This window comes from Arvicanthis niloticus, chromosome 9 (assembly GCF_011762505.2).
Source record: "Arvicanthis niloticus isolate mArvNil1 chromosome 9, mArvNil1.pat.X, whole genome shotgun sequence".
Classification (NCBI taxonomy): domain Eukaryota; kingdom Metazoa; phylum Chordata; class Mammalia; order Rodentia; family Muridae; genus Arvicanthis; species Arvicanthis niloticus.
In genome coordinates, this window is record NC_047666.1 from 46,737,060 (window position 1) to 46,754,301 (window position 17,242).

Sequence of the window (17,242 nt, forward strand, 5' to 3'; positions counted from 1 at the left end):
ATGTACAAAAAAATATTATTTACAGACCTGCTAAACTGCCTGACCCAAGAATCCCAAGTTCTTTCTGACACACAGTAATTACAGAGCCTAGTCAATATTCTCCATGTGAGAAAAACAGACTTAATTCACACCCTTGTAGTTTCTCTGTACAAGGTGGCATGCCCCTTCCTCTAAGGCCTAGTTCCCAGCCCCTATTAATTATGAACATTTACAACAAAGGTGCTCCTTCCACCAACTTGAGTTTGCACAGAGAGATTCATGAATATACGGGAAACTCTAGATCTTCACCAGCCCTTGCCAAGATCAAGACTTTGAAAACAGAAGTCTGTAGCTCTCATTTATCCTCCATTCTAAAAATGGCTGCAGGTAAAACACAAAGTACAGGGCTGGATTCTACTCTGAAGTACAGTGTCACTCTCAGGCACAAGCAGAAACTAGACATCTTCCTGGGCCTGTACATTTTCAGCCAGAGAAGGTACCCTGGCCCATGGACCTGTGACTCAGAGAAAAATCTTCAGTGGGAGAATGGCTAGGTACCAGTAGGGAGAGGAAGGTAGTACTTATGTTTCTGATGAGCTCCAGAGAAATAAGAGCCTGTTTGAACACTACTTACTGCCTGGTGGATATGTGTTTTTACTTGCTCACTCAACATGCCTTCAAAGACGAAAGAGTCTCCAAACTTCTCAGCCTATAAGGAGAGTAAAAAAGAAAAGCCAGAGTAGGTTAGAGTCACAGGCATCCAGGGTGCCATTTTCCTCCCTATGCTACTGTGGTGATTCTTCCTAAGCAAGTGAACGCCGGTTTTCCGTATGCGTTCCCAAAGTGACTTTAAAGTATCTAAGTTCCCCTTAAAGCAGGTTCCTGTCTCTCATGAGACTGTTCTCATATGAGACCTGATTAGCTGATAAGACTGCAGAGACTGCAGACTGCATAAGATTAGATTCTAAGAAGACAAAGAAAACCTATTTCTCCCCAATATTGTAAATAACTCTGAGAAATTATTTAGTATATATTATATTACACATGCAAACTGTTTGTTCTCTGCCCTGCTCCTGGGATCTACCTAAAAGACTTTTTTTTTAGACAGGGTTTCTCTGTGTAGCCCTGGCTGTCCTGGAACTCACTCTGTAGACCAGGCTGGCCTCGAACTCAGAAATCCGCCTGCCTCTGCCTCCCAAGTGCTGGGATTAAAGGCGTGCGCCACCACCGCCCGGCTTACCTAAAAGACTTAAACTTGTTGATTCTCTGATACGTTTGTTCTATGTACTTACAGTTGTCAGGGGACCAATCTAAGCATCAGGTATAAATCTGTATTTTAATCGTTTTTTGACAGTGGTATCACAAACATCCATTGATATTGGCTCTGAAAGTGGGATCCTTTGTCCTTTAGCTCCTGTGACCCTACTGTTCTAGTTTTCCTCCTACATAGCCCACTGCTCTTACAAATCCACGAAACAGAAGGGTTGCCTTCCTGGGCTTCCCAGAGCTCTGTACGGGCCTGTGTGAACTTCTTACTCTAGGCCAGTGGCTCCAGGTTGTCCAGTTGAGCTCCCACAGCAGCTTGGTAAGACTCAGATCGCTGCTCACCAACCCCAGAGACTCTAATTATGGAGCTGGAAGGAGGCCAGGACAAAGTGCCTCTGTTAAATGTAGTAGTTCTAACACAACGAGCTCAAAAGAAATGTACAGAGATCCTCCAGTCTCTTCACTTCAACCAAGGCCAGTACTTGGAATGTCCCCAGTGTCCCCTTCTAAACCTATCCTCACCTCAGATAAAGTTAACTGAGTCCTGATCCCTGTACATCAGGCCTCACAAGAGCCTCCAGACTGTTTTTACTGACTAGAGATGAGTTTTCTTCACCCCGGATAGTATGCGTGTGTTCCTAGTGATACCATGATGCCAAGCAACCCAAGACACTTAGTCACTCAATGAACACATATACAACACCTACCACATGTCTGGTCTAGGGCTAAAGCAGAGACTACCATTGTCAGTATTGCATGGGTATGGTCTCTGTCCTTTTTAATGGATATAGTGTTTCCCATCCTCATTCTCAGATAGCTTCCATTCTCACCTGCTAACTAATCTTCCAGAAGAACTCTGCTCTGTGATGCCTTCCTGCCTTCCTTCCTTCCTTAGATCTCCTCTAGGGCTGCAGACATGGCTCAGTGGTTAAATCGCGAACCATCCGGATCTTTATTGACCAAGTAAGAGCCAAGCCTGGCTACACACATCTGTGATCCCAGTGCTAGAGGTTTGGGAGGCAGAGCTCGGTGGATTCCAGGCTCACTGGTCTGTCAGTATAGCCAAAAGTGCATTCTCCAGGTTCAAGCAAAGACTCTTTTACAAAATAAAGTGGAATTTCAGCAGCCCACAACCACCAGGACCTCTAACTCCAGGAGATCCAACACCTTGCCTGGCCTCTATGGTCCCCTACTCTCTCTCTCCCTCCCTCTCTCTCTTTTCCCTCTCCCTCTGTCTCTCTCTCACTTCCTCCCTTCCTTACTCCCTCTATCTCTTTAACTTAGATCATGAATTGAGCTAAGAAGATGAAACAAAAAGAATAGAGACTTTAGCTTACTACAAATATCTACAACCAAGATTTACAACCACTTGGTATATTTTAGGAAATTCCAAGGAAATGAGGCAGTGCAGAACTGAACCCAAATGCTGGTTTGCCTTTGGCATTCACTCCCAAATGAATTTTTGAAATAGAAAAGGGGAGGTGTTAGGCACCAATTTTTTTAAGTTGGGTCTTCATAAACTGAATAAAAGGGTAAAGGTTTTAAAGATAAACAGGGACAGGATTTAGGAACCACAAACATTTGAGATTCTCACAGAAACTGCCATAAACTAGAAAATCAACCCCCTTGTACAAATTCAGTGCCCCTGGAAAAGGCTGCTGAGTCACCAACACACTGAAATAAAACCACAAAGACGAGAAGCTACACTGAGGCACTTGACCATTTATGAAATGTGTAATGCCTGTGGGACAGGCAGGCTGGTGCACCGAGAAGAATTACCACCATCTGTGTCCTCAGAAAGCCTAGTGAGCAGCAGCCCTCTCAGGTGGTACCACAGTACCTCAGAGGGGTAGGAACATGGCTGTGGGCTACACTGTCTACCATCACTGACCGGTATATGGTTAGGTCATAGCAGTGTTGACTCTCAGCTTGTTACATCATAGAACTGCTAGAAGAAATTAAATGAAAGAAAGGAAGTGTTCATCACAGTGCTGGGCACAAAGTGTTCAGTGTTTGTAGCTATTAAACTCTTCCTGAGTGTTCTGGAAAACAGCCAGTTCTCTGTCCCATCCCCAACCCATACATACCTCTGTCAAATAGCCAGTTGAGTTCACGAACTTCTCAAAATCAGCATTGCTGACTTCATAAGCATCCATGTAAAAGGCATCAACAGTGACTCTCCTGGCAGGGGCTTCTCCATCCTGCTTGATCTGAGGCTCATCCGTGCCCATTGTAAATACTCCAGCAGGGATGAGGACCATCTGCAGTGAAAGGGGAAACACAGGGCATCAGGCATCAAAAGTAAAGTGTATCTGTGTAGGCTGCAATGCTCTCAGCACATATCCAATGCCCACTGCTTAAAACTCCCACCACAGAAATCTCTGCAAAACTAATAAAGTCCAGGTTGTGGGAGATGGTCCAGCAGTAAACCGCCTGCTATACAAACATAGGACCTGAGTGTGGATCCTTAGCCGCCAGATAAAAGTGAGGTATGGTGGCTCAGATCGGTAACCCCAGAAGTGGTGGGGATGCAAGATCAGAGACAGGAGGATTCCAAGGGCTCAATAGCCAGCAAGTCTGACTGAATCAATGATCTCAAGGTTCAGTGATAGACACTCCTCAAAAATAATAAAATAAAATAAAATAAAATAAAATGGAGAAGCAATTGAGGAAGACACCTAATGTCAACCTCTGGCCCCCACATATGCATGTATTTATAAGTGCATCCACATGTATAAACAACACACACACACACACACACACACACACACACACACACGAACGCATGCAAAATCACTCCACACATCAATGACAGTGAATCACAAGTCAGAGAAAGAAGGGGAAATTCTTTTGGGAAGTGCTCTTTCTTGTTGAACCTCACAACAGATTTGGACATGCAAAGGACACACTTCTGGAAAAACTGCAATAGTGAACTCCGGAGGTAAGGGAAAACTGTACTCTTTCCTTTTTAAAGATTTCAATCTTTTTTTTTTTTTTTATGTATGTGTGGGTGTCTGTGTCACGGTTCCTGTGCATGTATGCTCATGTGTGGGACACCTATGAGAACCAAAGGTGCTGGATGCCCTAGAGCTGGAGTTACAGGCAGTGGTGAGCAAGGCAGCCCACCGCTATTCCAGGCTCAAGAGGTGGCGAGAGGGGGCCATCCTCAGAGGATGCCTGCTACTAAGACTAGACATACCAGAGACCCTGGCTTTGCCTAAGATCCTCTGCGCCAATGAACAAGGCAGAAGAGCAACTGAGGGTGATGCTCACCACTGACCTCTGACCTACACACAATGTGAACATGCACTCACACGGATGCAAACATGAATACGTAGACACGCTCAACACACATACAGGAAATTTTTAACATGATAAAATACTCAAAACAGGACAACGCAAGGACTCAGAAAGTAGGTCTGCAACAGGGTCAACTAACTTGGACTCTTGGAGGCTCCTAGAGACTGAATCACCAACCAAAGAGCAAGCACAGGCTGGACCTAGGCCCCCACACACATATGTAGTACATGTGCAGCTTGGTCTTCATGCAAGTCCCCCGACATCTGGAACAAGGGATATCCCTGACTCTGCTGCCTGTCTGTGGATCCTGTTCCCCTAACAGGGTGTCTTGTCTGGCCTCAGTGGGAGAAGATATATCTAGTCCTGCAGTGATTTGATGTGCCAGGGTTGGTATCCAGAGGGGCCTCCCCCTTCTCAGAGGAGAAGAGGAGGGGGTTGGGAGGAGGAAGTGTGTGAGGAGAGGACTTGGAGGGGAGGGTGCTTCAGTCGGAATGTAAAGTGAACAACTAAAAAATTAATGAAAAAAAAAAAAGTAGGTCTGTGGTAGCCAGAGGCTATGAGGTAACAGGAAAGGGAAATGCTGCTTACTGGATACAATGTATCTTCCATAGACACTGAAATATTCTGGAATAAGATAGCAATAATGGTTTTGACATCACTAAAAAATAAAATCACTGAGTTATATACTTCAATGAAATTCAAAAGGGTGAATTTTATGATATATGATTATATCTTTATTAAAATAGGCTTTCAACTATACTATCTGACAGAACACTACAGACACAAAGTATAGCTTTAAAATCATGAGAAAAAAAGTCAGTTTACAGATCTCTCAGATTTTGTGAACTGTCAAGTCTCTGACCTAGAAACAAGACTTCCAACCAAATAAAGAGAGAATGAAATCAAAGAGGTAATTAGCTCTCACTCTACACCTACCTTTTTAAAATTCTAGAGCCAACCATGTAAATGTAACATCTACTTCAAAAAAAATACAAAATAGCCAAGCAGGATGGTCCATGCTTTTAATCCCAGCACTGGAAGGCAGGGAGAAGTAGATCGCTATAAATTCAAGACCAGTCAGTTCTACATAGCAAGTTTCAGGACGTCCAGAGCTACACAGTGAGACCTTGTCTCAAAGTAGATACATAAATAAACTAACTAGTCAACAAATCTAAGTGTGAACCTCATCAAATCTACTTTCCTATTTAAAATTATACAGGAATTTCCATCATATTTTGGCATTCAGTATGGAGACATCAGAATCTATCACCACCTCGTACTTGCACTTGGCTGTATCAATTCCCTAAGTGATTTTGCCTCTATGGAAATTATGTCCTTGTTCAGGGATCAACCCTTCTGGGGCCTCTCCTGCCATACATCCTTCCCTTAGCTATGTTAGGATATCTTATTTTTCTTCCTCTGATGAATATCTCTTCTCTCCTCTCTCCTCTCTTTCTCTCTGCCTTTCTCTCTGTCTCTGTCTCTGTCTCTGTCTCTGTCTCTGTCTCTCTCCCTCTCACAAACACAGAAAGTATTTTACAGTCTCTTAATGCTTTATTTATATATGTGCATGTTTGTGTATACATTTGTGTGTGTGTGTGTGTGTGTGTGTGTGTGTACACATCTAGGCACACACATGTAGATATACTTGTGGAAACCAAAACAAAAAACAACAACAACAACAAAAAGAAAAAAACACCTCAGGTACGATCTTCAGGATCACAATGCAGTTCCATTAAGATAGGATTTCTCTTTAGTTTAGAGCTCATCAGGTAGGCTGGCCTGGCTTCAGGTATCTTCCCGTCTCCTTCTCCCCAGTACTGAAAACACATGTCACCACAGCCAGACTCACGTCACCACACCCAGCTTTATATGTGAGCAATGGGGATCAAATTGTGATCCTTGCTCATGCACGCAGGGCAAGCACTTTACCAGCTGAACTATCTTCACAGCCTCTTTTAGTTACACATTTTCTCATTTCCAGTATCTTAGACGCCTTATGAGCCCAAAGCAAACTTTTCATTTCAAACCTCCAGCATACCACGTGGCACAAGATCCACAGTCAAAGTGCAAATGGTCTTCACTGAATCAATGTTAAGACCATGAATATGAAGACTAAGTTTCTATTAGAATTATTGATAAGTAAAACGACCAAAAGTCCACTTCATTTGCAAGACAGCCTCAGCCATGAGCTACATGCCTGTGTCATAGGGAACCCTGTAGTAGCCTTGGCTCAGGAACTGAACTGGATGTACCCATTATTCTTGATACTCCCTAATACCTTGGACACAGATTCTGTTGTCCTTAGGAAAAGAGTGGATTTTTTTTAAAACAGCTCTGACAAGAAGTAGAAAAACTTAACATCTCAAACAGAAGTTTCAATAGTAGCTTCAAAATAGGAGCTAGAAAGGTGGCTCTGTGGATAAGAGCACATGCTTTGAGAGGACCTGAATTCAGTTCCCAGAACCCACATCAAGTGGCTCACAACCCAGAACACCAACTTCAGGGGATCCAATAGCCTCTTCTGGCCTCCTGTTGAACAGCACTTTCTGGCTAGATTAAAATCTTCCACCTTGGAAGGAAGCTCCTTAAAATACGGGATGCTTACAGAGAAGTGAAACAACAGGATGCTGTAAGGGAGATGAAGCATTCCTTCCTTCAGGGACACTCACTAAGTCCACAAAGAAATACAAAAGTTGATGGAACCACTCCTGGGCATATATCCAGGAAATGCTGCAACATATAACAAGGGCATATGCTCCACTATGTTCATAGCAGCCTTATTTATAATAGCCAGAATCTGGAAAGAACCCAGATGTCCTTCAACAGAGGAATGGATACAAAGAATGTGGTACAGTTACACAATGGAGTATTACTCAGCTATTAAAAATAATGAATTCGAGAAATTCTTAGGTAAATGGATGGAACTAGAAAATATCATCCTGAGTGAGGTAACCCAATCACAAAAGAACACACATGGTATTTGCTCACTGATAAGCGGAGATTAGCCCAAAAGTTTGAAACAACAAAGATTCAACTAACAAACCACATGAAGCTCATGAAGAAGGAAGAACAAGTGTGGATACCTAGGTCTTTCTTAGAAGGAGTAACTAAATACCCAAGGGAGCAAATATGGAGACAAAGTGTGGGACAGAAACTGAAGGAGAGGTTGTATGGAGACCATTCCACGTGGGTATTCATCCCATGTACAGTCACCAAAAATAGACGCTGATATGGATGACAGGAAGGGAATGCTGACAGCAGCCTGATAAGGCTGTCTCCTTAGAGGTCCCCCTGAGTCTGACATACCCAGAGGAAGATACTCACAGCTAACCATTAATCTGATCAAGGGTTCCCAATGGAGAAATTAGAGAGAAGACTGAAGGAGCCGAAAGGGTTGGTGGCCCCACGAGGAGAGCAACAATACCAACCAACCAGAGCCCCCAGGGTCTAAACCACCAGCCTAGGAGCACATAGGGAGGGACTCATGACTCCAGCTGTATATGTAGCGAGAATGGCCTTGTTGGGCATAGGTGGAAGAGGAGATCTTTGGTCCCATGAAGGCTGAACACTGAGTAGGGGGAAAGCTGAGGGTGGGGAAGTGGGAGTGGAGGTAGGTGGGGGCACACCTTCATAGAAGCAGGAGGAGGGGGGATGTGATAAGGGGTTCCTGGGAGGTAGGGGGAATGCGGTAAGGAGGTAAAATTCTAAATGTAAATATTATATCCAAAAAAGGGGGGAGGGAAGAAAAGCTGTTAGAACCAACATCTTTAATAAAATGTCAGCCCTCTAAAAAAATTATCTTGATACTAAAATTTGTTATGAGAATTTTATATTGCAGAATACACAGCCTTGGTGTATCTACTCACCAAGCATACTGAGCAGACCTGCTCAAACCTTTGAGGTCCTGGAATTCCAACTGGATGCAGTGAAGACACAGCGTCAGAGGCTTATCAATTTACTCTTCCCCCCACCCCTCTTCTAATATCTCAACGCCCATAATCAACTTGAAGAAGTTAATGAAGAGTCAGCACCCCTATTCCCTGGGCTTGGGGACTGAGGTGGTATATGTCGGGTTGTCTTTCTAGGGAAAAGTAGTGGTTTTGGTGGAACAGGGAGGATTAGCTAGAATTTATTGCATAGCCATAACCTATTGGTAGAAATATGCATTATTGTTATTAAGAGGAAGTTATAATTTCTTAAATGGTACAAAATTTACTTTGATTTCAAATGTAAGATTTTCTTTGGTACAAGCTTCTTATTGACATAAAAGTGAGATGAATATTGATACTCTCATAGGCATTGTGCCTATATAACACATTTAGGAATACAAGGCCTAGACCCAGTCCTTCTTTAACTTCTTTAACTGATTTGAGATGGTTAGCCTGTGAGTTAAGGGTCTATAGCAAATTCATGGCTTGGAGTTTATTGTTAGGGTATTTTCTATATTTTGTTTAGAAATAGCTAAGTGGAGTTAACAGACAACAGTCCAGATTACCTTACATGGATAGTTGGTTTTCAAAACATCAGAAGTCCACAGAATTGACATGACAAATATTTCTGTAGTAATGTTCATTTTGATTAGAGACCTGTCTGCTCCTGACAGCTTCCTGTCGTGGATTCTAAGAAGAAATTGAGCATCCTTGGAGTTACTCCAGTTGTGTAGTGACAGCCACTAGGCAAGAATTGCCTCTCTCCATCTACAGACAAATTACTGTCCAGAAAAGGACACACATGCGGAATAGTTGACTGATTATATCTGCCTAGACAGAGTAATCAGCCCTTAATAATTCTGCAGCACTAAGGTCTGTCAGATGATTCTGGGCCAGAAGGCTGAAGATCAGATGCTCCAACGTTTTGTAGTATAGGGAGTGTCCAGGTGTTCAGCGGTCTCTATAAATTGGCTAAGTTTTAGAAGCTATGCTTTGTGCTTCCCATAATTTTAGTTAACTCAGTCATTCTGGATTTCTGACAGGGTTGAAAACTTATAGTCTCATAGCCAATCCTGGCTATTTAGCTTGAGAGAAATATTTGAGTGGATGGTTTTCAGCTGACATTCATTCTAAAGCCAAGAAAAAAGCCAGGTTCAGAACTAAGTGTTTTAGTTAGGAGAGATGACAGAGGTTCTGGTTAGTCAACAAAATGATGGACTGGGTATTAGGACTATCTTGTACCTCACTGGTACAAATAGGCATAATTATGCTCTAATTGTATTTTGAGAGAAATGTTTTTTTTTTTTTTAAACAGGAAGGGTGATATGTAGGAGGAGCTAAGGTGGGAGGGCTACCGAGAGGAAGAGAAGGAGTAAGGAGAGGAGGAGAAGAAAGAGAGGAGAAGCTAGGTGATGAGAGAGAGAAAGGGGGGGTGGATATGGAGGCAGTTGTTCACATGTCTCCACCAGTCAAAGATAGTTGATATATCTAGGCTGGGTATTAGGTTACACTTCTGATTGAGCATTACCAAACTTATAAAGCCTTTGATTAACATTTTTTAAAAGTGTATAAAACCAAAAACGAAAAGGGGGCATGGGATAGGGGTTTTCTGGGGGTGGGGTGGGGATGGAGAAAGGGGATGGCATCTGAAATGTAAATAAAATATCCACTAAAAAAAAGTTGATGGAAGTCCCTGCAACTGACCAGATTCACAAGGGCCCTCTCTCTCTAGCATATTTAAGTAGTAAGAACTACTCAGACACACTGTCAGACTAGCTGGACTGGCCTGAAAGAAGCAGAGCCAGCCAACACTCTCCACCCTGTTGAAACTGCATGCAGGGTACGCAGTGTGAGCCAGTCCCCAGTTTTTATGAGCTGCCTCCCGTGCCGTGTTTTGGTGATTCAGCTGTCTCTGAGCCATTTCTGCTCCCATAAGTAACCCCAAGTTGGATTTTGGTGGCATCCTTACTTTGGTCTGTCATCAGTTCTCTATCAGGGGTGAACAGATGCTTGTTTATCTCTCCCTAGGAATACTGTCACACAACCCTTTGGGCACTTACAATCATGTGCACATACCCATACCTACAAATAATTTAAAATAATAAATATTAAAGTAATCTTAAAATGAGTCTTAATATCCCATCCAAGTTTTTTTTTAAGCTGTATTTGGTGCTGATATCACAACATTTGGAAAGGCATGAGTATCATGAATTTAAGCCAGCCTGGGCTATATTGTTATTATCTTCCCCTCCCCGAACAAAAAAAAAAAAAGTCATAAAAGAGTTAAAGAAAGTGGAAAAAGTCCAGTCTAGAGATGACAAGGTCTTGCTGTGAGAATAGGGTTCATGTCCTTCAGCTCAAATCCACAGCCCTCAGGAAGCTGTGCACTCACACCGCACCATCGGACTTCTATATAATTACTAACCATTTTTCACACCCTTCTCCCTCCAAGTGAATTCCAACAATACTAACACCATGGAAGCTTATTTGCCCTGTGGACTCCTGGCCTACTTTCTTTTCCCTCTCTGATTAACCAACAGAGATAGGCTGAATAGCTCAAGTTTCCGTTCTGGAGAATATAGATTAAAAACAACTCTAGAATGCTCTAAGTAGATCATAATTTCTAACTTATCCAACCAAGTTATCCATGCTACTAATGGAAAAGGTCCGTCCTTGTGACATCCCATACATCCAGGTGAACACAATCCCCAGAACCCATGTAAAGGTAGCTAAAGAGATCTGACTCTTTAAAGCTGACCTTTGACTTTCATGGAAGCACATACATGAACACAATAAACACACACACACACTTACCAAACACACACTCTTAAAAGACCAAATCATAAAGTAGCCAAAAATCATTCCATCATCACACTGTGAGCAAATGCTAGTTCTGTCTACCCAACGAAAGTCTCCTTTGAAACAAGTCACTTCAGAAAAGCTCACTAAACATGTGTGACCCAAGATGGTTGACTCAACTACATGTCCTGTGACAAAGACCTAAGTTCAGCATGCACAGTGACCCAGGACGGTCATGTTTCCCAAGTCCAGTGAGTGAGTTTGTTAGGTAAACAGCAGGCTTGTAGAGCATCAGATCAGACACAGTATCCAGCAGAAACTGTCTAGGGAAGCCCAAAGCATCAAAGAGTCAACTGGAGCCTTTGATCAACAAAAAAGTGTCCAAGGCAGAAAGTCTTCTGGGTGAGACTTCCCACTAGCCATTTGCAACACAGGTTTTGTTTATTTCTTTGTATCAAGAAATAAACAGTAGCTGAGTCTCTGGGGAAGTATCTCCCTCCAGTATTCAGGATACACTGTTTCATCTATCCTGGGATGAGGGATCTTAAAGAACACAAACATGCTTGGGTCTAACTTGAGGGAGCCAACATCACCACCCCCAGGGCAAACTTCTCAGTGAGTTTAAATAGTATTATTAGTTTATCAGTTCAATAAATTTTTAGTTCAATAAATTATTAGTTTATTAGTTCAATAAATTTATTAGTTCAATGTATATATTCCAGCCTGGCCAATGGTAGCATTCTTCTGACCACAAAGATTCAACTGGGAAGAGGACTGTGGCTCAAAGTGTATCTGGGAACTTTTCCTGGAGCCACCAAAAAGGAACTCTTCTTCTTCCAACTGGTTTAGGAGATGAGATGAGATGCTCTCTATTAAACAGAGCTAAACTGACTTAAGATGGCTAAGGGACAGCCAACAACGGGCCCGGGTATGCTGCCCGATGCCCTGGATCCAACTGTGTCTACAGTCATGTGCTGTCTCAAACTTCCCAAGGATAGAGAACCCATAAATCTCTCCCTCCCTCACTTGAAGCTATCCTGATTCCACTTGCTACTATATAGGGTTTTTTTTTGTTTTGTGCATAAAAATAAAATAGACTCATATAAAATTATTTTTCTAAGGCTCTTTTTCCATTTCCTACTTTCTAATCCTTGAACTTAACACAAAAGGCTCAGGCAAAAGAAATCTGTATGCCAACAGGTACATTGGCTACACCAGACTTGATCCAGCCACAGTACACAGACATCCCTCATAGGTGCAATACCATCCAAATTTCCAGCACTAACATTTGATTCGTGAAGCTTCAGTTGCTTCACCTATGAACTAGAAGCACAACAGAATAAATACAAGTCTGCCGAGCAGAGTGAGTTTAAGGCAAGGTTGGAGACTCAGTCTCCATAGGTACTAAAACAAGAACTTAAACCCGAATCCATCAGCCGTTACACTTGTAGCTCTTCAGCAGAAGGGCAGAGTGGAGGAAGGGGGAAGTGAGCAAGAAGAGGTAAGTAAGAACGGACAACGTTCTTCAAGCTAAGCTCTCTAAGTCTCCGTGACAGACACAGCCACAAACTCCTGCCCACCTCCCGATGGGGAGGAGCAGGGAGGAGGACACCTGTCAAATGAGATTAGTAGCTGAGAGACTTGGGGTGTGGTTAGACCCTTCCCAGGAGTTCCTAATCACCCCTCTTCTGGCCCATCCAGGCCTCTTGCCGCAGCCCGACGGCACCCATACGGCCCAGCAATGGAAGGCGCACCTTGGTGAGCGCGAGCGGTCGCGGGCCCGAGGTCAGGCCCGGGGCGTTCGCCTCCCGGGAGTAGCGCTGCGCGGCCGCCGAGCTGCCATGGGCCCCGGCCCTCTGGGGCGTTCCGCAGCCACACGAGCCCGTGATGGACGCTGCACCTTCCCCGGCCTCGACCTCATCGCTCCCCGCTGCCCCGCACGCCAGCACCAGCAGCAAGAAGACCTGAGCCAGCCCGGTGCAGCAGTGGAGAGCCGGCTCTCGCGCGGGCGCAGCCATGTTGTTCCCGGAGTCACGTGATCCGTGGAGTCATGTGACTTGCGGTGTCTAAAGTTGTGGCTTTGGCTGACTTAGGTAATAGGCTGAGACTGCATCCAGGTTGTTATCTATAGTTTGCCTGCTAATGTTAAAAGCATGCAAAACACAACAAAAATCTACGATATTCAAGGTCTTCCGCAGACAATGAGTCCCTCTCTAGTTTCTTGGTTGAAAACTAGTCGTATTTATTCAACATTGGCTAAGCACCAGTACATAATCACTTCATTTATTTTTTTTTTTTTTAAGTATTTAATCCTCACAGTGATGCTGCTATATTGGATTGACAGGACAATTAAGTGGCCGGCTCAAGTCATGTATCAAACATGTCAAAACCAAAATCTAAATCCAAGGAATCTACCCAGAACCCCTGAATTTTAAGCACTATAAGCAATTCAGTCAATGGACAGGAAAATGAGCGTAGTGAAAGACAGTACACCAGTGAGTAGAGTTAGGGAAATCTAGACTATAAGGATGTGTAAAACAACACTTGTCAAGGTTTGAACTGATAGGTTATTTCTCCGCTGGTGAAATAGGCCAATTAAAAGCCAGATTAGAATGTATTGAAGATGGGTTTCTTGGGAAGCTGCTCTTGGGTGAGTTCACTGGGCCCAAAGACCAAGACCAGGAAAGTCACCAAGGTAGGGGGAGGGAGAAAGAGAGAAAAGGCACACAGGCAGAGGGGGGAGAGAGACACAAAACTCATACATGTGATATAAAAATTTAAAAATATTAAAATTTTAATTTTAAAAATTAAATTTAATACTCGAATATTGACATTTGGTACCTGATCCATACATATAGGAAAACTCTGTGTGTGCTCATTGCTGAGGATTTGACTCCTTAACCCAAAAAGGAGGGGTACATAGGAGATGAGTAGTGGCCTGATAATTGTGGTAACTGGTTGATGAGTATGTGAGTCCTTAATGAATCATTCTAAAATAGTTTTTAAGTCTTTAATATAAAGACTTTTCTCCATGTTGGCGGTTTTGCAGAAGTTGGCCAAAAGTTTTCATACATTCCCTTCTTTTACAACAAACAGTAGGCAAGAAACCTATTGCTATTCCCATTGTTTTGAATTGGTGAGGTTAAAATGTCGCTGCACAAACCAAAGCTGTTTGTGGATGCTCTGCAGAGTATAGAATCCAGGACAAGGGTAATCTTTGTCTGTTCCCTTTCAAAATGTCAGCACTGGGATGTTTGTGACTCAAAGACCTCAAATTCTTTGCCTCAGGGTTTGGGCTTCTATTGCTGTGATAAAACACCATGACCAAAAAGCACCTTGGAGACAATCTTTATTTCAACTTACACTACATCACCGAAGGAATCACTAAAGGAACATAGGGCAGGAACTCAAACAGGGCTAGAACCAGGAGGCAGGAACTGATAAAGAGGCCATAATAGAGTGCTGCTCACCAGCCTGCTTGCTCCTGGTCTGCTCAGCCTATTTTCTCATACTATCCAGAACCACCTGCCCTGAGAGGGCACTGCTTAAAGTGAGCTGGGCCCTCCTCCATCATTCATCAATCAAGACAATGTTCTACAAATGTGCCCACATTCCAATCCTATGGAGGTATTTTGTCCAGTAAGATTCCTTCTCCCGAGATGACCCTAGCTTGTATCAAGTTGTATTTTTGTGACTTTTCCTATTCCATCTGACAAGACCCAGGTCCTGAAACTGCCATGTGCACAATGATTTAGGGGAAGAACAAAAGACAGAGTGCTCAGAACAGTTAAGAGAGGACAAATTAATTCAGGATCCTGTCCGATTTATGGCTTTATGATAAGCAATTTTGGTACCCCTGATCTGTTTGTAAAGACCCCTGAAGATCCTTCAGTAGGATTGAGTAGGATTAATATCCCTGACAAATTAGAATCTCCTCTTCTTTGTTAGTCCCGGAACACAGAAAGGCCACAGTGCCCTGTATTGGTGACTTTTCTGTTGCTGTGACAAAATACAATGTCCAGAAGCAAGTTAAGGAATAACATTTATTTTGGATTATGGCTCCAGAGGGCCAGAGTCCATAACAGCAGACATGGTTTGACAGCAGGAGCCAGAAGCTAGCTGATCCCTTTTCCCCCCAGACACAGGAAATGAAGAAAGTGACCCAGACATGAAGCAAAGATATAAACTCTCAAAGTCTTCCCCCAGTGATTTACTTGCTCCAGAAAGACCTAAAAGTTGCATAGCCTCCCTAAACAGCTCCACCAAATGGAGACCAAGAATTCACATACATGAGCCTGTGGGGAACATTTTTCATTCAAACCACCACATGCCTTAACATCAGCATGGGTTGTAGTTCAACAAGATACTTGCTAGGTCCACAGATACAGAACACTATGCTGGGTACCAGGACCTTCAACTCTACAGACAGAGTGAACATAATCCCCTGTGAGTTAATGAGAGTGAAAATAAATGGCCTATTTATAATGCTTCCTTAAGCCACGTGTTCTTCCCATTTGAGAGTGGAATACCATGCAGAGTCTCTGATCATATGCATATGTCACATCCTAATAGGTGGCTCCATCTTCACAGAGAGCCGCCTCAACCACACTTTAGAAACAGTCTGTCTTCCAAAGATTCGTGTGATGGATGCTTGGTTACCAGTGTGGCAGGATTGAAGCAGTGGAACCCATAAGATATGGGATCTGATAGAAGTTAATAGGTCTTGCTCTTGCAAGGACTTGCTCTTGCAAGTTTGTGATGGACTGAGTGGTTATGAATTAAAACCACCCCACTCATTTGACTCTCTCTGTACATGGCTATTGTCTTTCCCTCTTTGCCATGATGTAGTGTGGTCAAGAAGGGCCCTCAGCAGCACTGACAGATGGTGCTTTGGTTAAATTTTAATTTTATTATGATGATGATGAAGGACAAACGAATACCATGTGTGTAGGGGTGGGGGCAGAGGAAAACTTGAGTGAGTCGGTTCACTTCTTCCACCATGAAATCGGAGGATCAAACTCAGATTGTCAGGCTTGTGTGGCAAGCAACTTCACCTGATAACTTGTCCTAACAGCCTACCTTGGGTGTATACTAAGATGGAGACTGCTCCATCTTAGGGTAAATCTGTTTACACTTTAGCCTTGAAAACACTGAGTTAAATAAATCCCTTTGTTTATGAATTGTCCAATCTTGGTACTTTATTGTAGCAACAGAAAACTAAGACAATCGCTAAGCCAGCATTTCTTATGCACTTGAAATAAGCCACCCTTACCCTTTATGAGATCAGTTGCTCTCTCTTGGTATGGCATAAGCTTACCCTTGCTATAATTTAACCCTTCCCCTCCTTCATTGAGAACTGGGTCTGCTGGTTAGATAAATATGTGTGAATACCCTAGATAGCAGGTGTTCTACAAGCTTCCAAGGAGTTGTGCTGGATGAAGCTGATGGAAGCAGGGGAGTGGGGGAAATCTCTGGGCTGTAGAGACGACTCAGTGGTTAAGATCACTGACTATTCTTCCAGAGTTCTTGAGTTCAATTCCCAGCAACAACATAGTGGCTCACAAACATCTGTAATGGGATCTGATGCCCTCTTCTGGTGTGTCTGAAGAGAGCAACAGTGTACTCACATACATAAAATAAATAAATAAGTCTTTAAAAAATATCTCAAAACTTTGCACAGTGGCTTTAGAAATAGATTGGGGTTTAAGAGTGGGTACTGCTCTTACAAGTTTGATTCCCAGCACCTACATCAAGTGGCCTGCACAGGTACCTGTAACTCAAACTCCCTTTTCTGGTCTCCAAAGGCACCTGCACTCATCTGGATATGCCCACACACGATACACATATCTACACAACTAAAAATAAATCTTACAATAAACTACTCATCTGAGGATACACATTTAGTTAGAATTTTTCCTTTCGTGAATAATGTTTTTACTTCCTGTACACTTTTCTTCTTTCATCTC

General features: G+C 43.0%; 1 protein-coding gene across 2 annotated transcripts in view; it reads right to left on the minus strand.

Annotated features, from left to right (window-relative positions):
- Positions 1-13,316, minus strand: part of Sumf1 (sulfatase modifying factor 1) — a 75,903-nt gene extending 62,587 nt beyond the window's left edge. For both annotated transcript variants that reach the window (XM_034512350.2, XM_076940206.1), the window contains exons 1-3: positions 13,031-13,316; positions 3,333-3,506; positions 614-688 (exon numbers count right to left, since the gene is read on the minus strand). In XM_034512350.2, the coding sequence (XP_034368241.1) occupies positions 614-688; positions 3,333-3,506; positions 13,031-13,294 (513 nt within the window). In that variant the 5' untranslated portion in view covers positions 13,295-13,316. The remainder of the gene's footprint in view (positions 1-613; positions 689-3,332; positions 3,507-13,030) is intronic.
- Between the last annotated feature and the right edge of the window lie 3,926 nt (positions 13,317-17,242).